The sequence below is a fragment of the Labeo rohita genome, chromosome 20 (genome assembly GCF_022985175.1).
Source record: "Labeo rohita strain BAU-BD-2019 chromosome 20, IGBB_LRoh.1.0, whole genome shotgun sequence".
NCBI classification, from domain to species: domain Eukaryota; kingdom Metazoa; phylum Chordata; class Actinopteri; order Cypriniformes; family Cyprinidae; genus Labeo; species Labeo rohita.
In genome coordinates this window covers 13,579,605-13,606,459 of record NC_066888.1, presented here as the reverse complement: position 1 = coordinate 13,606,459, position 26,855 = coordinate 13,579,605, and the positions used below count along the sequence as shown (strand labels likewise).

The following is a 26,855-nucleotide window of genomic DNA, read 5'->3' as shown; positions in this document are numbered from 1 at the left end:
TATATCCATGCTACCCAAGAGTGGTTTTGTGGTCCAGGGTGTTATAAAAATATATTCTATACAAGCAAAAAATGCATATACATAACATGTTTTAAAGGAAATAAGATTTGATAAGACTTGCAGTAAAACGTTTCCTTTCTGTTTCAGGACAAAGCGTGAGCCGTCACCTCAGCGTTCCTTCTTCTATCGGGTTCTGCGAGCGGCTTTCCCTCTGCATCTCTTGTTCCTCCTGCTGTTAGTTCTGGCCTGCTTGGTCCCGCTTTCTGAAGACGACTACAGTTGCACCTTTTCCAACAATTTCGCCCGCTCTTTCCACCCCATGTTACGCTACACCAACGGTCCTCCTCCCACATGAGTTCTCACAGTCAATCAACAGAGCCACTTTCATGACCCTTGACTGGAACATGCGAAGCACCTCACTTTTGTCCAAGCAATATTTTAATGGTTGTATTTATATAATTGATTTTATACTATTTATTCCCCTTTGAGAGCCATACTGAGTTGGATGTGATCTAATTTTTGTCCCTTTTTTTGTCACAATGCTGTAAAGAAAAATGTCAATCATTGTATGAGCTTGAATGTAAATCACTGACCACTTTTTGAAATATTTTTAGATTTATGCACTCATTAAAGTTTGAATCTGAAAAAGATTAACTTCAGCCACAGTTTGTGGTGATATAATGGATGGCTGCTATTTAGAGATTGTGGTCTTGTTTTTAAATTTTATATGGTATGAATTAAAACTTCATATTTCCAAAGCCCAAAACAAAAACACATTTAGAAATGCACATGAAAACATTTTAATACACCTCTGTGTAAATAAGACACAGTTACATATGCACTGAAAGGTAGAACACAAAGACGTGTACAGAAAGATCATTTTGAAAACATTTTACAAATTAAACTTTTGTTCTGTGTTTAAAAAAAAAATAAACATTGTCTACAACAAATCTGTATTACAGCTGGTCTTTAATGCTTAGTTGCCAGAAATTACAAAATCAATCCACCTTAATTTTCCCCGAAAGAGTAAATTTAATGTGTCTGGCTTCCGGTCTCATCCGCATCCAGGTATTTTTAGCTGTACAAAACACTCGTTTTGCTGCTTTTATTGCCACATTAACAAATAAACAGGAAACTAAGATTAGACCGAGATGCAAAAGTCAAAATATTTCAAGAATGAAGTCAAAATATTACAAGAATAAAGTCGAAATGTTTTGAGAATAAAGTCGAAATATTTTGCACATTTAAAGAGCGTGAAAAACACATTATTGTAAGACATACTGTATTTCACTATAAAACTGACAGAATTTGAAAGCTGAGGCTTTGGAATTTCTCCCAGTGCTCCCAATCCAGACAATTTGCATGCGCAATAGGCTAGAATATGCTCTCAAAATATTATAACTTTAATCTCTTAATTGCTAAGAATTCTCATAATTTTAACTTTATTCTCAAAATATTGTGACCTTATTCTCGAAACATTTCGACTTTATTCTCGAAACATTTTGACTTTATTGTAATTTAACTTTATTCTCATAATATTTTGACTTTATTCTCGTAATATTTCAACTTCATTCTTGTAATTTCACATTATTCTCGTAATATTTCGACTTTATTCTCATAATTTCACTTTATTCCCATAATATTTTGACTTTATTCTGGTAATTTCACTTTATTCCGTAATATTTCGACTTTAATCTTGTAATATTTCGACTTTATTCTCGTAATTTCACTTTATTCATGTAGTATTTCAACTTTATTCTCGTAATTTTTGACTTTCTCGAAATATTTCGACTTTATTCATGTAGTATTTCAACTTTATTCTCGTAATTTTTGACTTTCTCGAAATATTTCGACTTTATTCTTGTAGTATTTCAACTTTATTCTCGTAATTTCACTTTATACTCGTAAAATTTCAACTTTATTCTCGTAATTTCACTTTATTCTCCTAAAATTTCGACTTTATTCTCACAATTTCGACTTTCTCAAAATATTTAGACTTTATTCTCGTAATATTTCGACTTTATTCTCTTAATTTAGATTTTCTCAAAATATTTCGACTTTATTCTTGTAGTATTTTGACTTTATTCTGGTAATTCCGACTTTCTCAAAATGTTTTGACTATTCTCATAATATTTTGACTTTATTCTCATAATATTTTGACTTTATTCTCATAATATTTCGACTTTATTCCTTAAAATATTACAACTTCAATTTCGTACAACTACTATTCTCCTTATTTCCTTATAGCGGCTTACAAACCTGGAAGTCTCGCACATTCAAAAGTCTCGCTTTGAAAAATAAGGTGGATATTAGCGCTTGATATCAAATCAACTGAAATTCAAATGGCTGCCGGCAGATACAATAACATTTATAAATACTTTGTGCGTTTATTAAAATTAAGTAATGTAACATCTGTATTTTGCTTCTAATCTGTAGGTTTGGTTTTATACCAAATTTCTTATAACGGTCATCTTAAACCAAACCGTAGAGGCTATAATCACTGTAGGCACTGCAATATTTCAATTTTTCTTGATTCTCAAAACAGCTCTTTAGATATCTCAGAGAACTTTTAAAGTGCAATTTCACAAGTACTTTTTTGGTAGTTTTGGTGCATCTTACAAACAGAAAGGTTTTCACAGTGGAAATAGTAGCAACAGATTGCGCTGTTTTCTAGAAAATGTATAAATGTTTTGTACAAGGCCTTTACGGTGTTAAAGGGGTTTTACTAGGTAGAGAGCAGGATGAAAGAAGGCAGTTTGATTTTGTATTTTAAACACATTTTGAGCCGTAACGTTTTGTCGAATGTAATAGATGCAAGCAAAACATCTAGCTGTCCTGAATTATGCATGTGACATTCACAAGTCCTTGTTTTGACAGAGAATCAGGCTTGAGTCAGTTCTTCTGAGCCTTTGGTCCAAAATTTGGTCTTTGCTCCCATTGCATACAAACTGCTGGAATTTAATCAGCTTGTTCTGACAGTGTCGTCAGTAGTCACTCTAAAGCAGTTGCTACAGCTGATGAGGGCATCAGTGTGATGCTGATGTTTTCTTTGCTGCAAATGTACTAGAAGAGAAAATGGAAAAGTAGAAACTGTACATTTCAATGTGGTGCAGATTTTATGTAAATGGATGAATGAGGCGACACTGTCAGATCTCTCACTGCATGTTACATTTCAAAAATGCTTTTGAATCCAAAAACCAAACAAGTATTAATGGGTTTTCAAACCACCAGCAAATGTTAAGGTTTTGTGTTTCAGGGTACATAAAATAAAAAAAACAGTTTAGAACGTGTTCTGTGAAAACAACAAGGATTTCACAGCAATGTTTTTCATCTCGAGAAATCCTATTCCACTCTTTTTGTGTGGCTGTTTTTGTTGTCCATTCTCCCGAAACTATAGATCATTCTTCAGTGCTGGAGAAAAAGAAGAGCAATTTAACATCATGTTTTTCAGCTTGAACATTAATGAACGTTTTTTTAGCCGCCAACGTCTGTATAAACCAGCCATTTTCATCAGTAAAATTCTATTTATTTTAACATCACAATACCTGCATTATGAAAGAAACCACTCTTTATGTGTCTCACCAGAGATGGTTTAGGGTCCTAAGGTCTCTCCGTGCTGAGAAGAGCAGGCGAAGGCCTCCTGGATGCCTTTGCTTTCTTTGGGAGAAGTAGCCGCTCGAGGGCTGGAGTGAGACAGACGTGAGCTGTGCATGATATGAGCGTCCAGCATCTCCAGAAGCAGGTCGTACAGAGGAACCATCTTCTTCATCTTCATGCAGTGGAGGTGGTCCATGCCTTTGTTACTACAGATGGTGGAAATACAGTCAGCAGAAGCTTTTGCACAGATCAAAATTTGCAAATAGCTATAAAACAGAGACAATTTTTTTTTTTTAATTTTATGAAACTGGCTTCTGGTCTCATCTGCGTCCAGCTATTTTTTAGAACACACTGGTTTGTAGTGCAAACAGTTTTACTGTTTACTGCACGTTGTTATTCTTCTCGTAATTTCTCTATAGTGGCTAATGAACCAGAAGTCTCACTTACAGACATACTTCCACACTGAAGTATTGGTAAGCTTATTAGTTAAAGAGCATTTAATACAAGCCAACCTTTTGGAAAAAGTATTTAGATACACTACAAGGTACTTATTTAAAGTAGTTTAATACAGTAAGCTTTGAAAAAGGTGTCAGCTACAATACTAGCTCAATACTACACTTAACGCTTTAAAGAATAGGGGAGAGTGGGGTAAGTTGAGCCAGTGGGTAAGTTGACCCACCCCCTGTATCTTGGCAGCTGTACACTTTTACTGTCATGTGACCATGTATTTTGGAATCACACATCATTTCTGCCAGACTGTGAAAAGGAGAACCACATGGGAGGACTTATTTGGCATAAACGGTTTTTGGCTTGTCAAAGTAAAATGTTTGCATAAAAGATGTAATGGCTGTTACATCAAAGAAAATTTATTCAGGTCTAAAAATATTTATGATGCATATAGGTGATTTAGCAAAATATGAAACCATGCAAATCATTTAGCTAAATATAGGTAAGCCTGAATTGGTAAGCTAGCCATTTCTTTCCAAAATGCCAGCTATAGGGCAAAGTGAGCCAAATGCTATGGGGTAAGTTGAGCCAGCACTTTAACTTACCCTGCCATAAGGCACTGAAGTTAAGTTAAATCTCTGAAGAATAGACTGGTGTTTTAATGTGATATTACACAACTGGTTTAGTTTATTATATATCCTTCTCTGAGAACCAGAAGATCCTTTTTACCACGTTATAATCATATATATCTTTCCACCTATTAGTGCAGAAAAGCTACCATGCCAAGAATCTTTTGACTGAAATGTTAATTAGTTTCAGTGACATTTATTCCTTCATTCTAATTCAGTTTTTATTTAATTTTACTCAACAAACTCTGTTTGGTCTGTTATAGGAAGGTTAAAAATTTGGTGTTCAACATATTGTTTCAGAAAAAAAATTCAAGATTAAAAAAATGACACTTCATTTGATTTATAAGTTAGCTTTAGCTTTAGACTGTTTGTAAAATTAAATTTCATTATTAAATTTGCTTTTAAAAAAGGTAAATCATCTTTAAAATTGTACATAGGTTTGAATCCGATTCAGTCTGAGAGTCAGTTTAAACCCAGATGGTTCATCTTACCCACTGACTCGGGGCAAACTGAGCCACAGGAACACATTTTTTAGGAAGTCATTTTTAGAACCCTTTGTCATAAATACATTCAGATTATTTAAAATAACAGGAACATCCTGAAATTACTTTAGATACCTTCATTGTACTTCTGCCTCACTTTCCCTTATTTTGAAGACCACATAAGTAAAAAATCTTACCCCACTCCCACCTACAGTTGGCTCGTAGTAGTTCAAGCTAACTTTCTGAGGAAAACTGGGCATGGTTCGACTCAGTATGCTGCACCGAAACTATTTTTATTTTTGGCTGAACCATTCAGAAGTTAAAATAAAAATAACCATTTTTCATATCTCCTGACCGCTAGGTGGCGCTGCACCAAAACTGTGCAGGTAGCCTCAGGTCATGGTTATTAGAACAAACACCAAGTTTGGTCTCATTTCGCTAAACCGTTGTGGAGATATAGCCTCGTGTTCATTTTTGCACACTCTTCGTCAAATTAGTTTCTTCGTTACTCGAGAGTAGTTTGACTAATCAACTTGAATTCATTAACTTTTTACCAACATTGTCTGAAGATGATCTGAGCCAATTTTGGTGAAAATCAGACAAACCATGTAGGACGAGTTCGAAAAAGAACGTTTTTTTTTTTTAATTAAAATTGTGAAAAAACTTGACCCATAGAAATTCAAATTTTGGTGTCTATTTGACTCAGCATAAGCTAAGGAATTAGAGGAAAATAGAATTTTGCTTCTGTAATTTATGGTTCAAAAGTTATTAGCATAAACATGAGTGCAACTTTGAACTGTTGGTGGCACTAGAGGGTTTGGGTTAGAGACTCCAAATGTACTATGGTTAATGTTTCTCTATCTGTGCGCCAAATTTCATAACTTTTCCCGCAAGCGGTTTTATGGGCTGCCACAGACTCAAGCGGAAGAAGAAATGCAAGAAGAAAAGTAATGCATGATGTGCACTCGAAGAAGTCACCTGCGTCAACAGTTCCTCATTCAAGGTTTTTATTGTTTTTACATCAAAAGTAGTTTGACTAATCAACCTGAATTCATTAACTTTTTACCAACATCGTCTGAAGATGATCTGAGCCAATTTTGGTGAAAATCAGATAAACCATTTGGTTTTTATTGTCTGTACCTGACGTGCCTTATGTGGGAGAGCAGCATGAGCAGATGGGCTAATCTGGTGGAGCGCTGCTGGAAGCTCAGACCCGTCTTCGAGATGGCCCAAACCAGGGCATCCGTCACCGAGTCCAGCAGACACAGCAGCTTCGAGCGGCTCTGCAGCTCCTCTGCTCCCTCCGACGAACTCAGGCACATGTCTGCAATGACGCACGAGCGCAAGCTCTCAGAGATTAAAGCTGTGAGACGCTGACATTTACAGCCGCTTAAAATAATAGAGGGTGATACACAAATAAGCATCCAATCCAAAGAACATCCCATTCAAAAACAACTCAACACATCTGGAGCGATCACATAAGTGATATTGAAGAGACAAAGTGAGAACAGCTGTTGGGGGCTGAGAATGAAGAGATAATGCACAAGGAAAAGACAGATCAAAAGTTCAGAGAAGGAAGAAATATTGGTTCCTTCAGACAATAAACACGATGCAGGTACTGCCTGTTACTTACATAAGCGTTTGTAGTGAAATGGATACTCGAGATGAAAGCGTTGAGCAAAGGCATGTTGTCCCCATTAAGACTTTACAACGCATGAGCGTTTTTCTTGCCTGGCCTTGGCAACAATTAAAGAAAGGATAGTAGTAACCTTCTGAGTTATGAGCCTCGAGTGTACACTATTTATTACAGCTTTGTGGAGGTCAGCATTTTGTTAGGATTTTTGATGACAGAAATATTAAGAGTACCCACTTCACTATTATATGTATTGAGCGTAAGCGCACTCATTTATGATAAACGGAACCAAAAGACTGCTGTTCGACAGCTGTTCACTATACTAGATTGTTTTTTTAAACTTTACAATCGAGTGCTAGAGACAGAATGTATACATTTGCTGATTTTTCAATTGACCCTTTTGCAAACAGCTTGACTGACAGGCGATCTGACCAAACAACGTCAAATCCACCATTTTGTCTGACAAACAAATCAGACAAGAGAGTAGATTAACTTCGGTGAACTTAAACTTAAATTGTGTGTATTGACGTCTTTCCACGGTTAAAATAAAATATGCTCTAATGTTCATTCATGTTTTTTTTGCGCTTTAAAGGGGTCATTGAATGCAAAATTCACTTTTACATGTTGTTTGAGCATAAATGTGTGTTGTCAGTGTGTGTACACAACCACCCTATAATGATAAAAATCTACCCAGTGCTTTTTTTTAAATTCCCAATCACTGGCAGAGTGATGTAGTTCTGCACAGGCCGCTCCCACAATTTTTGATTGACACGGCCGTCTTACCTTAGACCCGCCCTGACTGAGCTGTGAACTGTCCGCCATTGTTTCGACGTCAGAGCAGGGGTAGGCAAGAATGTCTCCAATTGAGCGATAAAGGTGTTTTGTTGAATGTAATAAAGAACACAGCAGTTGTCATTTACTCCCGACATCTGAGCCGCTGAAGATGGAGAGGATTAACGTTACTTCGTTTTTGAAGGGAATGCGTCCGCCGATCTGCCTAAATGCGTCTATGTTCGCACTAATCATTCGTCATAGCTTCACCTACAGCCTACAGCAGAAGTGAGTATAAGGGTTTTTAATGAATCTTTCCTAATAATATGCTAGTTAGCAAGTTCCACGGCTAAAGTTTACAGTCTCTCAAACCGCTCGTAACACCAAGGGAGGTAGGGGCGAGGTGAGCAGAGCTCATTTGCATTTAAAGGAACATGCACCTAAACAGCTCGCTGTGAACAGGGCTGTTTTTGACACGGTAAAAAGGGTATTGTTTCACACTACCACTGAAATTTTTTTACCAAAGTGTGTTTTCATTAAGACCCTAAAGAATCACATCAACTTGCAAAAAATGGGCATAAGATGACCCCTTTAACTAAAGAAGAAAAGACGATCGGTTCACTTGTAGGTTCATCTAATAAGGCAATGCAGTGATCTGTCACAACACATTAGAGCCACAAAATGGCGTTTTTTTGCGAAGGGTCAATTTAGCCTGTAGTTTGTTTTTGCTAAAACATGAAATCTGCTATTTACTAAATTACAGAACAGCCAAAAGATTTAAAATATCATATTTAACAATCAATCTTTTATGCTTCCCAGTTTTTTCAAAATGTTATTTTGCATATTGCAGTAAATTTTACTATACTTAACATTGTTAACTGATTATTAAAAAAAGACATACATTACTGCTCAAAAGTTTTTTTAAAGAATACTTTTATTCAGCAAGGACGCATTCAATTAATCAAACAAATTTTATAATGTAACAAAAGTTTTCTATTTAAAATCAAAGAAATACTGCTCTTTTGAAGTTTCTATTCATTAAAGAATCCTAAAAAAAGTGTCACAGTTTCCACAAAAATATTCAGTACAACTGTTTTTTAACACTGAAAATAATAATAAATGTTTCTTAGTCAGCAAATTAGTATATTAGTGACACTGAAGATTGAAGTAATGACTGCTGAAAATCCAAACAGAAATAGAAAAGGTATTTTAAATTGTAATAATATCTAACAATATAACTGTTTTTACTATGTTTTACAGAGACATCTTTTAATCAAAAATCTAAAAAATGTAAATATAAACAAAAATGTAACAAAATATATAAAAGGTAAGTTAGCATCATGTTGGCATCATGAGGTATGTGACGCAGGGGTGGCAGATACGACCAAAGTCTTATATAGCAATATGAGTAATTTTATTTCACAGTAACAAAATGTATCACTATGTAGTTAGTTTTGCTTTAAATAAAAAGTCTTTATGATATCAAAATTTTGATACCATAGAAATTTCATAATTCTTGTCACCACCAAAAAAAAAAAAAAGACAAGTAAATAGTCAGTGATTAAATAAGAATAAGAAACTAATTATAAACAACTGCATATTCTTCACTGTGTAAATTAAACATATATTTCTTCTTATTAAAGTTACGAAAGTGATTTAGTCAAGAGAGATGAGAGATTTTCTTTCTTTTGATGTTTGATTAACATGAATGACAGACAGCAGGAATATCAGACTGCTGTCACTTTAAGAGCTACCCAGATCCAATATACACATGTGTTTTCGTTCTCAGCTCTTTGCTTTCACTTAAAACCTAAATTACTGTGTTTACAAGCATACATCCAAAGATGGGCATTTTGACACATGCAAGCGAGTGTTTTTTACCGTTCGACTTGGTTCAATACACGCAGCACAGTAATGTCACGTTAGCCTGTAACCGCGATAAACAATAGTCCAAAATCTTTATCAGTTGACCAGTTTCTATTGGTTAATGGTGTCTACTGGACCATCCCTAATGTGACTGTTAAAAAAAGCCATGTGTGTACATTAAAACAACAGAGTGTGATATCATAGATCATACTACAAATTAAAAGAACTTAATGAGAAATGTTTGATATATTTTTTCTTAAATAAATCGCCTTCCTACGGAGAAGGTCAACAAAACATACACATAAATTTTCTTCTATTAAAACTACATTTGTTTTAGTAATACAAGAAGTAGAAATGCATGCACATTTCATAAAACCTTTAATGAGAAGAACACTCACTGGAGTTGAGCAGGATCATGGCTTTGAGACACACATACTCCTCTCTCTGCAACTTGAGTTCTCTGAACCTGGACGTGGCTGCCAGCAGCATATCAAAAATCTCCAGAAACCCCTGCACACAGCTGCTTTCATCCCTGACAAACACAAAGACATTTAGCAGTCTCACAAATTAAAATTCACACCATCAGAAACCCGGGACCGGGCCACAATCTCAAACCTCAGCAGTCTTATTCCAAACCTGGCACCTACTGACAGTACAAATGATGAAGTCTGTATAAAGAGTCAATGGAAAATGAGAGTACTAGTGCTCTCTGAGACGCTCAGAGCTGCTGCAGTTGGGTCTGCAGCAGTGAATGAGAGGGAACGGCACTAACACTTCATTAAAACTTGTGAGAACAGAGAACAAAGATACAGCTACTTCCATTTAGCTTTTAAGAAGACAACCTAAACGCTAGGAGTGTAAAATAATAGATTTTATTGCACTTCATTACTACATTTCAGTATTATTTTGGGTCATCATTGGCAGTAGTAGTCAGAAAGAAGACATGCGTTGTTTTTTGGCAATTTTTGATGTTGACAAGCAGTTTACCAAACTCAGGGATCCCGTTAGCTATGACACAACAGATTTCGAAATGCAGCCCATGAAAATACAGTAAATGTCTTACAGCCCACTCTTGATTGGAATGGTTTGGAAGTGTAGTCCGGTATAAAGTCTGCGGAGCATCTGTAACCCTGGCCCAATTTTTTTCTCACATTACAACATGGACACACCATGTCAGAGGGTACAGAGGGCAGCGGAGTAGAGAGAGGCGTGATAATGCACAAGCCATGGCAGAATCAGTTCCTGTCTTCCCACAGCACTCTAATTCCCACCAAATAAAGCCTCGCACTCGCTCTGACACATCTGGCCAAACCGCTGATTTGGTTTCACAGCTGTATTCTTCAGATATTGGGCTATATTCTACACAATCAACTGTTATGAACACACAGTTCTTTATACAAGGCTTCTGCAATGTGAGAACCCTTATGAAAAAGAAGTTTATCCAAGTGTGCTATTAGTATACTTCTTTTAAACTAAAAATAGGAAAGTATACTTTGTCTACTTTTTATGTACTTCTCAGAAATATACTTAAAATGACATTTATGTATACTTGACTCATACTTAGAAAAAGTCTAAATATTTCTGAGCTATACTTGTGCTCCTACAGCACTATTACAGATCTTCTGTACAGAATTTCCAAAACACAAGCGAAGAAGAAACCGAAACAACAGATGCTTCCACACATAATCTAACATGATCATCAGACATAAAACAGCATCAAAACTGTGTAACATTATGGAATAAAATGTCAACCCATGAAGAGGTAATAATGACTTTGGAATGTTGATCGAATCCATTAACATTTTGATTATAATTCTGAATCCAATTCAGTCTTTTTTGGCTTTTTTTTTTTAAATGTTTATTATTTTCTTATTTTTTTTTTTTTGAAACTTGCCCACATTCAGATGTTTATAAAAAAGAATCCATGAAGTAGAATAAAATGTTTTTGTTTACAAATGTTTTTTGTGTACACTAGTTGTGTACTTAAAGTTTACTACAGTTTTACTTAAAAGTATACTTTTATATACTAGAAAGCGGGCCAATTTAGTTCCAAGAAGTACTGAAATAGTACACTAACAAGTATACTACTAGCACACTGATATTTGTATACTTACTACATAAAGTATACTTAAAAATATACTTGAACTTTACTTAAGTATACTTAAAGGAGAACTCCACTTCCTATTATGTATTCCAACATCCCATTAGGTTCTGTACTGGAATTGGTTCACCTTTTTTTCGAGTCTTCGGGTTTTTCAAGTCGTTCGTTCATCTTATGGGGCTGTCACGTGATGAACGAACGACTCAAACCCGAAAACTTGTCAGATAAGAGGTGAGTTGAGCTAATCATAGACTAAAGACCCAGGTAAACAATAAAGTAATCTTTTCTGTTTTTTATAGCATTATAGTTTTGTCTTATTTGTAGTGCGATCAACATTTGTGTAAGCAGTAGATGTGTTAGGGAAATAACACGTAACATTTGATTTATATTTTGCTAAAATGAATGAAATGAAATGAACAAAATGACTCGAAAAAAGATTCATTCATTTTGCTGAACGAGACTTAAAGGTCCGAGTCGGTAAAATGATCCGAACTTCCCATACTATGAATCATGTTTAAGTTCATCGTCTGTGTAGAGTATGGCAAAGAACTCCATCTTATTTTCTCCTACAACTTCAGAATCATCCGACATCGTTGTACCTTTTTGTTTGTAAACAGCGTTTGACTTACTTGCGCTTTCTTAGTCTTTGTGCGTTCGCTTTGTAAACACTGGGTCTGTAGTTCCGCCTACGTTCTGCATGACCTTTCGACGTAATTCAATAGTACGTAGCTTCATGAACGCGCATCCCAGAGCCTGTGCTACACGAGCTTTTGCGCTTAAAAAGTATACTCATTTTTATTTTCCGAAAAAATGACAGATCGTTTCGCTAGATAAGACCATTCTTCCTTGGCTGGGATTGTTTAGAGACCTTTGAAGCTGCATTTAAACTACATTTTGGAAGTTCAAAATTGGGGCATCAATGAAGTCCATTATATGGAGAAAAATCCTGAAATGCTTTTCTCAAAAAACATAATTTCTTCACGACTGAAGACAAAAAGACATGAACATCTTGGATGACAAGGGGGTGAGTAAATAATTTGTGAATAGTTGTTCTGGAAGTGGACTTCTCCTTTAATAAAATAAGCTTGAAGTATACTTTACCTTTTTTTGGTAAGGGAAGATACGTTACAATATATACTACATTATTTCTACTACAAATTTCTAGTGAAAACACAGATGTATGGCTCACAGAGCTCACAGAGTGTACTGTTGTGAATGCACATTGACTGACAAGGAAGAGAAGAATTTGCTGAATAAAGTTATTTTTGTTTTCTTTGTGCACTAAAAGTATCCTCATAGTTTCATAAAATTCTGGTTGTACTGGACTATTTTAACAATGTCCTTACTTCATTTCTGGGCCTTGAATGTGTCCGTTGCATTGCTGTCTATGCAGTATCAGAAAGCTCTCGGATTTCATCAAAAATATCTTAATTTGTGTTCAGATGAACGAAGGTCTTACGGGTTTGGAACGATATGAGGGTGAGTAATTAATGAATTTTAATTTTTGGGTGAAATATCCCTTTAAATCGCCTATACCATACTGGCACACAGGAAAAAGTTACAGTTCCATAATATTACTGACCATCTAAAGCATGTGAGAACGAAAAATTATTCAAAGCATAGAGAGATGGATGTGCCTGTTCATAAATTAGGCAATTGGAAGGATAAACACAATTAGCTGACACTAGTTACCTGCTGAGACTGAGGTCTGGAGAGAAAATGAGCTTTCCAGGGTGATTAACAGACCGCCACATCAGTCCCAGCATTAGCACCTCTAACCAGCAGCACTCCAACAAATGGACCTGGTCAAACAGACTGAGCTCCACAAAACCTAAAGAGAGAAACAAGCAATTATTAACAACTGCATACACATCCAAAAACAGTTTCATAGCATTCAACAGCATTCAGGGTTACTGGTTAGTACAGTAGTTGATTTCAGCAGGCAGCGCTTCACTGAATGACATAAGGCTTGTGTCATCCCTGGGGAACGAAGATGCATCTGAGGGATGGTTTGCTGATGTTCTCAGAATAACAAGCTGCTCATGTTCAGAATCAGAACATGGTGATTCACTAATAAAAACTCTGCACATCTCAAAAGCTAAGTATTCATTAAAATAATAAATCAGACAAGAAAACAGACAACATCAAATACATTTAAAAAGATTAAAGGTAGGGTAGGTGATTTCGGAGACTGATCTAGCTGTAAAAGCACAAGATCCCACTCTCCCTACAAATACTGTAGTTCTCTAAAGCCACACCTCCTCCAAAACACATGAACGTGGACAGGCAGACCAAAAGCTAATCAGCAACACTATAAGAGGCGGCATTGGTGGAGGATTGAATGCAACGCTGTCAGATTTCTTCATGTCTCATTGAAAAACACTACTATTGAAGCTTGTTTCTGCCACTGAACAAAAATAAAAAAAAAGGTAGGTGCGACACAATTCTGAACCGCATGATTTATTGATGATTTATTGCACAAGTTATAAACTCAGAATTGCTTGATATAAAGTCAGAATTGTGGGATATCACACAATACTGGCTCTATAGGTCGCATCTTCGAGTTTTTTTCACAATTGCGAGTTTATATCTCGCAATTCTGACTTTTTTCTCAGAACTGCAAGTTATAAAGTCCAATTCTGAGGGATAAAAAGACTGATATGTTCTTAGAATTGAGTATATATCTCACAATTGTGACTTAAAAGCTCGCAATTTTGAGTTGTTCTCTCATAAGAGTTTCTATCACACAAATCAGAGAAAAAAAAAGTGAAAATTGTGAGTTTGTATCATGTAATTCTGAGAAAAAAAATCTGAATCAGAGGTCTACATCCCAAAAATTCTAAAAAAAAAAAAAAAAACAGAATTGTGACATAAAAAGTCACAATTACCCTTTTTACGCTTTATTTATTGGTGGAGCGATGGTATTCAAATACATATGCTGACAGGAAGGTAGGAGAATGATATGATCGGACGACCATTTTATGGTCCTACGCCTTCAAAGGACGATATAAACACATATAGACTACTTAACTTACGTATGTATACACTTGAGGTCAAAAGTTTACATACACCTTGCAGAATATGCAAAATGTGGATTATTTTACCAGAATAAGAAGGATCATACAAAATGCTTATTTTAGTTCACACTGAGGACAACTAAGGGACTCATATGTAACTATTACAGAAGGTTCAAATGCTCACTGATGCTTCAGAAGGAATCCATAGTGAATCAGCTTTGTGGGTTTGGTCTACAATTTGACACTATGACTATGTAAACGTTTGAACGGGGTCATTTTTATAAATTCAATTATTTTCTCGTGGACTATATGTAAACTTCTTTTATGTGAAATACCTTATTCAGGTCAGTACTAAATAAAAAAAACATGTATTTTGTATGATCCCTCTTATTTTGGTAAAATAATTAACATTTTGTGGATTCTGCAAGGTGTATGTAAACTTTTGACCTCAACTGTATTTACTGTATATCATATCTATTAGAAAACTATGGAAGCCTGTTTCCGCCACTAAATAAAAAATATAAATGGTAATTGCGACTTTTTATTTCACAATTCAGACCTTTTTTTTGCAATTTCAAATTTACATCTCTCAATTCTGACTTTTTTTCCCAGAACTATGAGATATACACGTACAATTGCGAAGTATAAAGTTACATTTGCAGGATATAAACTCAAAATTGCGAGAAATAGAATCAAAATTGCATTGTTTTGTCTTATGAATCTGGTTATACATTCACCTGGAACCTTCTTGGCCCAGCTGATCATGTGAACAAGCTCTTTGTCAGCCAGGTTGGTCAGTGACATCATGACGCTGGCCTCAGTGAACGGCTTCTTCACGTCCTTCATGAGATAGATCTCAGGTGGCTCTGCATCCATGATTCGAGCAATTAGTTCCTCAGGGCTCAATGCCATGGTAACCACCCTATTTTCACTGAGAGGACATGGGACAGTTTTGATTTCTTGAGATCTCGGGCCACTTGTTCTCATTCTGCCAGAGAATCGCGCCAGTCGTTTCTGCTGTGCTCCTCTTTGTTGGTAGCTTCCACGATCTCGCCGTAACCCTGTGAGAAACACCATGTAAATTCATTCATGCACAATTCATTATTAAAATTAAAAACGTGTTGGACAAAAAGTTTGAGAACCACTAGTTTAAGCTAAATTTAGTTTGAAAAGAAGGCAAAGTCAAAAGCTGCAAAAACAAATGACAAAACTGTGTTTGTAATGACATTTGATACATTCTAAAGAGCTCAAAACAACCACAGCGACCAATAAGATGAGAGTACATCACTTTCTCTTCTAACCTTGAAGCAAAGCTGTGAAAGTAGACTGCCCTAGAACAGCAATTACAGGACCGGATGAGGATAGATGGTAACAGTCTCCACAGCAACACAGACTTAATGCAACTAGAACTGTTGTTTAGAGAAACAAGCACTCCCAGATACTCAGCCAACTCACAAACAGCTCACGCAAGACAATCTGGTTCAAATACGTGTGAATTATTAATTTGTGAAATCTTAAAACTTAAGTATGATGAGATGGATTGAGAGTAATTTATCTGGATTGTTTTGGTGCAACCTTTGACCAACATCTATAAAAAATCAGGGCTCGATCACACTATCACTGCAGTGGTGACGCATATCAAAACATCACGATAGCTGTTTAATACTGTGACATAAATTCCAAAGTCCAAATTCAGCAGCAATCTCTGGTGAAGTATTTGGCAACTGTGTGGGTGTAGACAGGGTGTTGGTAGGAAGGAATGGAAAACAAAAGAATCACCACATTTCATCATTCCAACTTCATAACATTTTCGGAGGCGGCAGGCCTGGCAGCTTTTGCGGCGGTTCTTGTCGATGGTGCACTGGTTGGTGGCGGGGCAGATGTAGTCATTGTGTCCTGAGAAAATGAATCAGATATTCATTATCATGCACTGATCAGTTGCTTAGAGCTTAACAAGTCTGACAAGTCTGTTACTATGTTTATAGACTGTAAAGCAGAGTGGCTTTGTAGAGACATTTAGAATCATTATATAAAATATTTTAACGCAGAATGCCATGACTGACCAAATTAGAATCAATTATTTCAGAGCTAAAATAGCATTTCTGAAGGAAAAGGTGGCTGTGAAGGTGTCATTACACTAGGGCTGGGTTTTGACAAATTAAGCGAAAATATTTATCAGGTACAGTACATGCCAAACGTTCTTTTAAGGAAAAAAAAAATTACTGTCAATGAAGTTTTTATAATAATAAAGTTACAATTATATAATGATATTTCTACTCCAGTTCATTTTTTTAAATGACCCTGGACCACAAAACCAGTCGTAAGAAACAATTTAAATATATACATATATATATATATATATATATATACACATACATATGTCTTTTTTTTTTTTTTTTGCAAAGAAAATCAATATATTGAGAAAATCAACTTTAAAGTTGTCAAAATTAAGTTCATGCTTACTACTACTCAGAAATTACATTTTATATTTACAGTAGGAAATTTACAAAATATCTTCATGGAACATAATCTTTACTTAATATATTTATCTTAATATCTGATTTTTGGCATAAAAAAAAAACAATAATTTTGACCCATATGATCTAGTTTTGGCTGTTGCTACAAATATACCTGTAAAATATACCGGGTTTGTGGTCCAGGGTCACATATAAACATTTAAATAAAAACTTGATGGATTTAAATATTGAAGAACAGTAAAATTATAATTAATATTAAATGGTGTATATATTTAGCAAAATATCCTCTCTAGAGTTTGTTTTTCTAGCTGTCTAACGAGTTTATGGTCACCGAATGTTTTTTTTAGGTAAATGTGATGTTACTTGACATTGTTTACAAGCTGTTATACTGACACCTTTCCTCTGTTGAAACACTGATTGAACGATTACATGAGACAGGATACGGATTTCGGTAAGTTGTACTCTTTCTTTTAACATACCCTCTGATCCTTATGTTTATTTTGTGCTGAAACTGGAACAAAGATGATCCATTCAAGTGCGCTTCACACTGCCGCTTCTTTTGAACTGAGGCGTTAAAATGATCTGAATGATTTGAATACTGTAATAAAATGGACAGAATTTGGAATCTGAGGCATGGCTGAATATCAAAAGTAACATAGCACAAAACTTACTGCGATTTAATGGATGGGAAATGTGCTACAATATTCTGTTCATTTAACTGAAAATAGGCTAGACTAATCGATTCTTGGAATTTGAGAGTTGATATTGTTTTGTAAAAATGAGAATCGATTAATATAGAGAAATCAATATTTTTACCCAGCCCTACATTAAACACTGTAAAGATGGCTATTAATGCAAAGAATACAAGACCGTTTACAATTCAGCATGCAATCACATATAAAAGTCCAATATAAAAGACCAATCACAAATTAGTATGCAAATTTATGATGACACCATAACCCTCTGCTCTGAGTTACATTTTGTATGCTGGACATTCTATCTATATGTCAGTGGAAGATTTTAACCTTTAATCTTAAATGGTAAAGTTGGAATGGAGAGTATATCAGTATTATAGGTATACAAAACAAGCATGCTAATTTACACTGTAGAAAACAATTTGCTGAGTCAAATTAAAATAATTTGTAACCTAACTGCCTTAAAATTTTAAGTTCATTCAACTCAAAAAAAGTTTATTCAACTTGAAATGTTAAATTATACTAAGTGACAACTTAGATATTTGAGTTGAATCAACTTCAAATTTTAAGGCAGCTGGGTTACTTACCCATTTGTTAAGTTTAGCAAACACAAATATCTAAGTTGTCACTTAGTACAACTTAACATTTCAAGTTGAATAAACTTATTCTAGTTGACTGAGCTTAAAATTTTAAAAATTAGGCAGCAGGGTAACAAATTATTTTAAGCTGACTCAACAAATTGTGTTTTTATTTTTTACAGTGTACCTTTGTTATCAGCTACACACACACTTAAGCTTTACATTTAAAAAAAATGTTAAATGTAATCTTTAGCATATCTCAAAAAATCTTTATCAGTTTTTCATACTTTACATTATAATGTTGAGATGCTTAAATTTCATTAAATAATTGCATAAGTAATTAAAGATTAAATTAATTTATAAATGAATTTAACTCTCAGCCATTTATCAATTACTGGCAATGAAAGGAAAATGATTAATTTTAGCATTTGGTGTTATATTGCTAATTAATTTGGTAAAATTTAATTATATTATCAGCCATTTATTAATTACCGGTCATAACATGAAAATGATTGACGGATGATCATAATCTTCCAGAATTTTAAAGGGGACATCAATGCCCATTTTCCACAAAATGGCATGATTATTTAGGGTCTTCATGAAATGTCTGCAACACAATTTTGTTAAAATTCCCTTTAAAATGTACCTTGTCAAAAACAGTTCTCAGCGACCAGTTTCGGTGCATATCTCTTTAAATGAAAATGAGCTCTGCTCATCCCAACCCCTCTCTTTAATGTTTTGTGTATTCAGTGGAGCGTTACCATCAAAAACTAACACTAATCTACTGCGTCCTCAGTGGCTCTGATTTTGGGACAAAATGAAGACTCTTATGTTCACTTCTATATCCAACTACAAAACACCTGCATTGCTTACGAGACATTGTTGTCACTATAGCTGCTCAAGCACGGAGAAAATGGTGGACAGTGTACAACTGAGGACTGGAAATATGCCAATATGGGACAGTTCGTCAGTGGTTGTGGGCGGGGCATAAACAGTATGACATCATACTGCTCAGAAAATCAAAACGGTTTGATAATTGAGACTGTTTATGTTTTGTGGTGACTAAAAAAAAGGAGTTAATGGATTTTTATCACTGTAGGGTGGTTGTGTCCACACACTGCTAAGACACAATTACATGCAAATACCATCGTGAATTTTGCATCCAAAATCTCCTTAAATATTGGTGTAACCCTACTAATCAGTACACAATAAAGTAAATAAGTGTTTATAGAGAGCAATACCTTGTATACTTCTCTTGAAGAAGGCTTTACATCCTTCACACGACCACACGCCATAATGATACCCAGAAGCGTAATCGCTACAGACAGCACAGTAGTGCATGTCAGCTTTGCCTCTCATAGAGGCAGAAGTCTCCTCTGCATCTGCTACCCTCTTCACCAACGGTTTGCTATGGAACAGAGCGGACACATGCATCTGAGTACCCAAAACTACGCAGTCATCTGAAATAAAACATAATTGAGCTTCCACACACCTGTTTTCCTCTTCACCGTGATCATGTGGTGTAAGCTCAGCCCACGTCCCACCATTTGGATGGCTTTGTTGTAATCGAGTCTGTTGCTGATGCAATGCAAGTGAGGAAACGTGGCTATGAGGTGGCCAAAAGAGGGTGGGGCTTAGCGACTGCCGTACCGACGAGCAGTCGGATAGAGACGACGTGCCGTAACCCAGCAGAGCGGGACTGTAGAAGGGCAGAGTGGTGAAGTCATGGCCGAGATCTGTGTAGGGTGAAGGAATGCAGATGGGATGGCTCTCCACGGGCAGGGATGGAGAGGAGTTAAAGATAGGAGAGAGAACGTGACCTCCCACCCTGCTGGAGTCCACTTCCTGCAGTTGAAGCAGAGGGCTGTCTCCCTCGGGATACTCGGACATGGTGAAAGCGGATGAGCTCAGCGATGTTGTATCATCAACAGGGAACTGCTGATGGAAGTCATGTTGAACTCCTCAGACATCGATACTGAAAACTGATGCCGTCAAAGACTGACAAGAAAGAGAAGAAATTGTTGAATAAAGTCATTATTTTTGTTTTCTTTGTGCACAGAAAGTATTTTCGTAGCGTCATAACATTAGGGTTAAACCACTGATGTCACATGGACTATTTTAACAATGTTCTTACTATCTTTCTGGGCCTTGAACGTACCAGTTGTGTTGCTGTCTATTCAAAATATCTTAATTTGTGGTCTGAAGATGATCAAAGGTCTTACGGGTTTGGAACGACATGAGGGTGAGTAATTAATAACAGAATTTTTATTTTTGGTTGAACTATTCCTCTAAGTTCATAATTACTGGCGAGTCATTCACAGTGCAGGCTGAGTGACAAGACTGGATTGAGAAAGACTAAATTATCACACTGTGTTCCACCAAAAAATAAAAGTCAAATCCCACTTAATATATATATATTGTCAAATTACTCTTATTCCTTACCAAATACCAAATACATGCAAAATGTGGTTTGCTCCCATAATGATCTGTAACAGTATATACATAATTTACATGTAAATGCATTTTGCAGATGCTTCTATTCAAGGTGACTTAGACTGCATGCAAGTTATAGATATTATTTGTGCATGCATTGCCTGGATTAAACCCAAACATTGACATTGCTAATGTCATGTTATGGAGGGACGATTATATGGTCTCACTATAATTTACAATAGCAAATATTTGTTTGAAGCTATTAGTTTGTGAACACAGAAAAGCAGCTGCATGTCTTGCATATCTGCCTATTTTAGGTCAGTTTAATAAGCTTTCAGCCTGTTGCATACAGCTCTGTGATGGTATAAATCTAAGTTGCATTTGTAAAGGCCTAAAGATTCGCCTCAGGAACATTTACATTTCTTATACACAGTATATCCATATCCATGAAAACACATTTTTATTTCTCTCAGCTCTACACAGTGCTGCCTTTCTAATGGCACTTGTTAGTTCTTATAAATGTAACACAGAAGTCTGTTAAAGTGACGCTTACCTACACAGTGTTGTAGACTGTATTTGCGAGAGAGGCAGTTAGCCACACTGTCTGTCCAGACTGCCAGCGGTGAGTCAGCTGAGGACTTTTGAACCCTTGTTTCAGTGCAGACAGGCAACTGGCCAAAACATGCCCTGCACAGAGCACAAGTACCTGCAAAATGACAGAAAGAGAAAAGTATAATGCTATGCTGTGAATTGCAAACACTGCAAACATTGACTTCACATAAAATGGTACAAACTTTTTTACTATTTTTATAAATAATTTTAATAATTGTAAATTTTAATAATAATAAACACAATAATAATGTGTTGTTATTATTATTAATAATAATAATATTATGCAAGTTTTGATTATCAGCATATTGAAACCAAAGACACTCTGGTCATAAATATGTCAGATGATATCCTTTTGTGCACATCACACACTGCAAAAACGTAATTTTTACAGGAAAATACTATAAAATGCTACAGCAAAAAAAGTTAATTGATTAAATGTAAATTACCTTACTTTATATGCTATAAAAATTGTAAATGGTTTAACATCACATTATACACCATTTTACTGTATAATACTGTAAAAAAAAATTGTTTTTAAAACAAACTTTGAAATACCATTTAATTTATACTCAAAAAGAGTAAAAGTTGTATTTTATTTATATTTATATACATACAAAGACAAAACACCATGATAATACTAAAATAATTTCATAACAAAGTTTTTATTATTATTTATTTATTTTTGTAATCCATTTATTTTATTGTTATCATGGTGTTTTGTCTTTGTATGTATAACCCTGTGCCACATCTTTTGTACATTTTGTTATCAGTACATTTTAAGATAAAAATGTTGGTAGTTTCAGTATATATATCAAAAGTGAATCAATCTGAATAAACAATATAATGGTGTTAATAGGAAGACTAATTTAAAAAAGTAAGTAAACAACTCACACACTTAGATATAACCATTTTGTTACATCAAAATAAGACTTAACTTGGCCTGAAAACATGATCTGTGGGAGTTTTTAGTGAGTAATCAGCACACAGTAAATCTCTGTGTCTGTGACCAACATTTACCGAGCTTTGATGACTGTTAAGACTTGACTATTAAAAAGAATAGTTATTTTACAAATACAGGTGCATCTCAAAGAATTAGAATATCATCAAAAAGTAAAGTAAAATATCTCTAAAGTTTTTTTGTTTTAATTTTGATGATTAGAGCTTACAGCTCATGAAAGTCAAAAATCCAGTATCTCAAAATATTCAAATATTTCCTAACATCAATCAAAAAACTGATTTGCAAAAAAGAAAAGTTCAAGTTTTTTAAAGTATGTTCATTTACGCACTCAATACTTGGTTGGCGCAAATGACTTGCTCCTAGCACAAATTACAGCATCAGTGAGGTGTGACATGTAAGTGATCAGCCTGTGGCACTGCTGAGGCACTATTGAGCCTTCAGATCGTCTGTATATTGTTGGATCAACTGTTTCTCTTTTTCGTCATCTTTTTGAAAATATCCCATAGATACTCAATGGGGTTCAGGTCAGGCATGTTGGCTGGCTGATAAAGCACAGTAATATCATGGTCAGAAAACCACTTGGAAGTGGTTTTGGTACTGTGGGCAGGTGCTAAAGTCCTGCTGGAAAAGGAAATCAGCATCTCCATAAAGCTTGTCAGTAGATGGAAGCATAAAGTGCTCTAGAATCTCCTGGTAGACAACTGCATTGACTTTGGACTTAATAAAACACAATGGACCAACACCAGCAAACGTCACGCCACCCCAAATCATCACTGACATCAGAAACTTCACACTGGACTTCAAGCAGCTTGGATTCTGTTCCTCTCCAGTCTTCCTCTAGACTCTGGGACCATGATTTCAACATGAAATGCAAAATTTACTTTTATCTGAAAAGAGGACTTTGGACCACTGAGCAACAGTCCACTTCTTTTTCCCCTTAGCCCAAGTAAGATGCTTCTGACATTGTTCTGTTTCAGAAGTGGCTTGGTAGCTTTGCATTTAATATGCTTTGATACAGCACTCTGTAAACAGCCACCCCTTTCAGTAATGACCTTCTGTGACTTACCGTCTTTGTGGAGGGTGTCAATGATTGTCTTCTGGACCATTGCCAAGTCAGCAGTCTTCCCCATTAGTGTGGTTTCAAACAACAAAAGATAACCTGAATTTATACTGTAGGGATGGCCATTTAATGAAACTCATTAAATTTTTGATGTACATTAGATTTTTGACTTTCATGAGCACTGCTCATTGAGCAGTACGCTCTAATCATCAAGAAAATTTTAATGTTTTACTTTACATGTAATGAATCTAGAATATATGAAAGTTTTATTTTTTAAAATAAGTTACAATAAAAAATGAACTTTTTCATGATATTCTAATTCTTTGATGCACCTGTAAAATATATTGTTTAAACTGTTATTATTTTGGAATAAATGTAAAATGCTTAAAAACGCTAACATGAGATTTACAGTAGTCAACATTTGAAGTGGATCAAAACCTTTCATAAAAGTTGTCCTGAAACCACAACAAATACCCGTTCTTGTCTTAGGACAACTTTGATAAACTTTTTTGATCCACTTCAAATGTTGACTACTGTATACTTGGCTTTAATAAACAGAATATGGACTAGATTGTTAATGTACAAATATGATATACAAATCACAGGAATGTAGATGACCTTTTCACCAGATGTGGTGGTTGGTCAAACACCTACAGCAAAATTCTCTGTTCATTCCCACCATACTGATAATGCGGAAACTTCTTCCCATTCATAACCCAGTAACCTCAAATGCTCTAACTCCTATAATATCTCTGCTAAACAGACTAAGACAGAACGTAAGACTGAGAGAAGGAGGAGACTTGGAAAGCGGGACAGACTGAAGCTGCATGCATCAGCTCTCTCCTGACAAACAGTCTGGCATGATGTGTGCTCTTGAGGCAAAAGAGCGCCCGGCCACCGGCCAGCAGTGCATACCAAAAACAAAAGCCCAAGGCCGCGGTGTGATCTCCCTTCTCACTCCCTTCTCTGGCGGAAAACGGATAAGAGAGAGAAGGAGCAACGGAAACCATGCCCTGTGCAGGAGTTGTGGGAACAAGCGGGAAGACCACCGTTGAGACTGATGCAAACCCTCAAGACTATAAACCATCTAATAATATAGTGCATGTAAAAAATACAGTGCTGTAGGTCTTCCTGTAGTTTAGATAGTAGAGCATGGTTTTAGAAACAACAGGTCATAGGTTCGATTCCTAGGGAATGCAAGAACTGATAAAATGAATGCAAATGTGATTTGGATCAAATCATCTACCAAACACATAAACGGTAAAAGTAGTATGTAATATTTAAGTGACGCACATTTCACTTCATCTACATTCCCATAAGGCAGATCTACTTTTATTAGACCACAGTCACTGCGCAAATGATGCTGCAGGATTTGTAAGGTAACTGTTCACATACTGGCAACACAGAGGCATGTCTACACAACTAAAAAAAATATATATATATATAATAAAAATGTAAAATTATACAATAAAAAAATATTAAGCCACAAAAAAGGAAAAAAGAAACAGTCCCACTTTATATTAGGTGGCTACTATGTACTTACATCAGAAAATAAGTATTATGTATTTACTGTGTTTATATTGTATTGCAAAACACTTTTTCTGCTACTGAGGTGTGATATGGGTAAGGTTAGTACAGGTTTGGTGGTATGGGTAGGTTTAAGGGTGGGTTAAGGTGTAAAGGATGGGTCAACAGTGCAACTATAAATGTAATAACAGAAATTAATTATAGATGTAAATACATGCAGGTATTTTTTAAAATATAAGTACAATGTAAAAACGTATGTACAAAGTAAGTACATTGTATCAAATGATTAATTTAAATGTAAACACATAGCAGTTGAAGCCACCTAATATAAAGTGGGACCAAAAGAACATTATTAATTTTAATTTTAAGTATTTAATTAGTTTACTTGACCTATTAAGAAGCAAAAAGAGACCAGAAATATCAAACGGTGGGAAAAAATGAAATGCGAGAGATACACCTTTTTAACTGAGAATGAAGAAAAGAAAGCCATAAGGAGCCTGTGTTGCTCAATCTCCCTGTTATTAAAAACAATTACTGACAGTCAACTCTACTACTTTTTCAGTTTCAAGAGTTAAATTCAAGCACTATATAACAGTAAATGTATAACTAGTTGTTTTTTTTCTTTGCCACAAAGTAAAAACTACACATTAACAGCAGCTGACCAATTGATTTGTACTGCAACAACTGTTTTGTAAGAACATTTCATATTAAATGTCATCACCTGCTGAAGCCACAACAAGGTCAAAACACACAGACACCATTACTGACTTCTGGAACAAATGTAGTAGTTCTACAAGTAATTCATAAATATTTGACTGGTAGTGTTCAATTATATAATCACTGAGGGTACTTTTATTATTTTAATGTAAAAAAAGACACATATTGTCCAAGTTTCAATATGTACTGACAGATTTCTTAGATAAAAGACTCACTTTGTGTCAGTGATTTAATATGAATATGTATCACAGTTGAAGACAACAGTACTCATTTCAAAATGGTCATATTTCGGTTTGTAAATCTACCAACTATAATATATGTACAGTACATATACATGTATACATAATACCTGATACATGTAATATTCAAAACCAAACCACTATTTGCTGAGTAAAATAACTGTGAAATAGAATAACAAAGTATACATCATCATCACTGTTATAGCGAGTGGCTTCCACTTTCTATGTGGAGAAAAACGCATGGATCTCAGAGGGTTAAAACTCTCATCCTCATGCCTCGCAGTGCCGCTTCAAAGTGAATGAATAAGATGTTCTGCATACTTCCATTATTAACCTGCTTGCGTCATTTTAGGATGAGCGGTGCACGCGTAAACATACGTACAGTAATCAAGCACACGCGGTGAAAGAAACACTGCAATGCGAATAAGGCGAAAGTTTACCCGCATTACTAAAAACGGACTGGAAGGCATTGAACCTACCTGTTGCAATCGATGTTTAGCTGATCAACAGATGGTCCACTGTAAGTCTTGAGTCAATAAGTATCCCAAAAGAGAACTGTATTGCTTAATATGATCGTTGTTAAAAGCCTGTGGCCAGTGTTGTGATGTGCTGGTAGGTTAGACGTTAAAGTGTGCTCTGCTCCGTCTGTCACTGAGCGCTCGTACTTATTTGAGAGTCTGTACGTCACTGACCACACCCGCCTGAATCACCTCCTCCTGCCTGAACATCTGCTGCTATTGAAGTGCTCACTATGTACTCTGTAAGTTATATTCTACACTTAACAGCTGGATCATTCCTGTTATGCAATATCTTTTTTAAAACAATATTTAGCTTAAAAAATGCATGTTATGTCATTTATTGAAAGTATTTATTTGGTACATTAGTCACTTAAACAGGCACTTAAACTTTATTAATATACATTGATTACTGGCAAAAAATTGTACTTTTATCAAACAGGACAGAAAATGTTTGATAGTGAAACAAATAAAATACCATAAAACATCAGTTCATTAAAT

At 35.3% G+C, this 26,855-nt stretch overlaps 2 protein-coding genes across 7 annotated transcripts in view; one reads left to right on the top strand and one right to left on the bottom strand.

The window, feature by feature from the left end:
- LOC127182642 (nesprin-2) overlaps window positions 1–848 on the top strand; it is a 121,248-nt gene extending 120,400 nt beyond the window's left edge. For all 4 annotated transcript variants that reach the window (XM_051138041.1, XM_051138040.1, XM_051138039.1 and 1 more), the window contains one exon: window positions 148–848. In XM_051138041.1, the coding sequence (XP_050993998.1) occupies window positions 148–355 (208 nt within the window). In that variant the 3' untranslated portion in view covers window positions 356–848. The remainder of the gene's footprint in view (window positions 1–147) is intronic.
- Window positions 849–1,845: 997 nt separating this feature from the next.
- esr2a (estrogen receptor 2a) lies at window positions 1,846–26,497 on the bottom strand. Of its 3 annotated transcripts, none has more exons than XM_051138052.1 (11): window positions 26,319–26,497; window positions 21,280–21,432; window positions 19,786–20,291; window positions 19,535–19,701; window positions 16,323–16,439; window positions 15,281–15,604; window positions 13,219–13,357; window positions 9,824–9,957; window positions 6,305–6,479; window positions 3,583–3,803; window positions 1,846–3,411 (listed from the first exon to the last, which is right to left on the bottom strand). In XM_051138052.1, the coding sequence occupies exons 3-10, from the start codon at window positions 20,181–20,183 to the stop codon at window positions 3,593–3,595; spliced, it is 1,665 nt and encodes a 554-aa protein (XP_050994009.1). In that variant the 5' UTR covers window positions 20,184–20,291; window positions 21,280–21,432; window positions 26,319–26,497; the 3' UTR covers window positions 1,846–3,411; window positions 3,583–3,592. The 3 variants fall into 3 exon arrangements, with proteins under 3 accessions (XP_050994009.1, XP_050994007.1, XP_050994008.1); XM_051138050.1 differs by having other exon boundaries at window positions 6,296–6,479; window positions 26,319–26,496; XM_051138051.1 differs by having other exon boundaries at window positions 6,296–6,479; window positions 21,284–21,432; window positions 26,319–26,496.
- Between the last annotated feature and the right edge of the window lie 358 nt (window positions 26,498–26,855).

Bases quoted from the DNA above. Each gene is read 5' to 3' on its own strand.
- esr2a (XM_051138050.1), bottom strand. From the start codon at position 20,183: ATGTCCGAGTATCCCGAGGGAGACAGCCCTCTGCTTCAACTGCAGGAA. The intron at 19,702-19,785 runs GTGTGTGGAAGC...TCTGTTCCATAG, and splicing joins CACGGTGAAGAGGAAAACAG to CAAACCGTTGGTGAAGAGGG. The intron at 9,958-13,218 runs GTAACTAGTGTC...TGTGTTTGTCAG, and splicing joins CCAGACCTCAGTCTCAGCAG to GGATGAAAGCAGCTGTGTGC.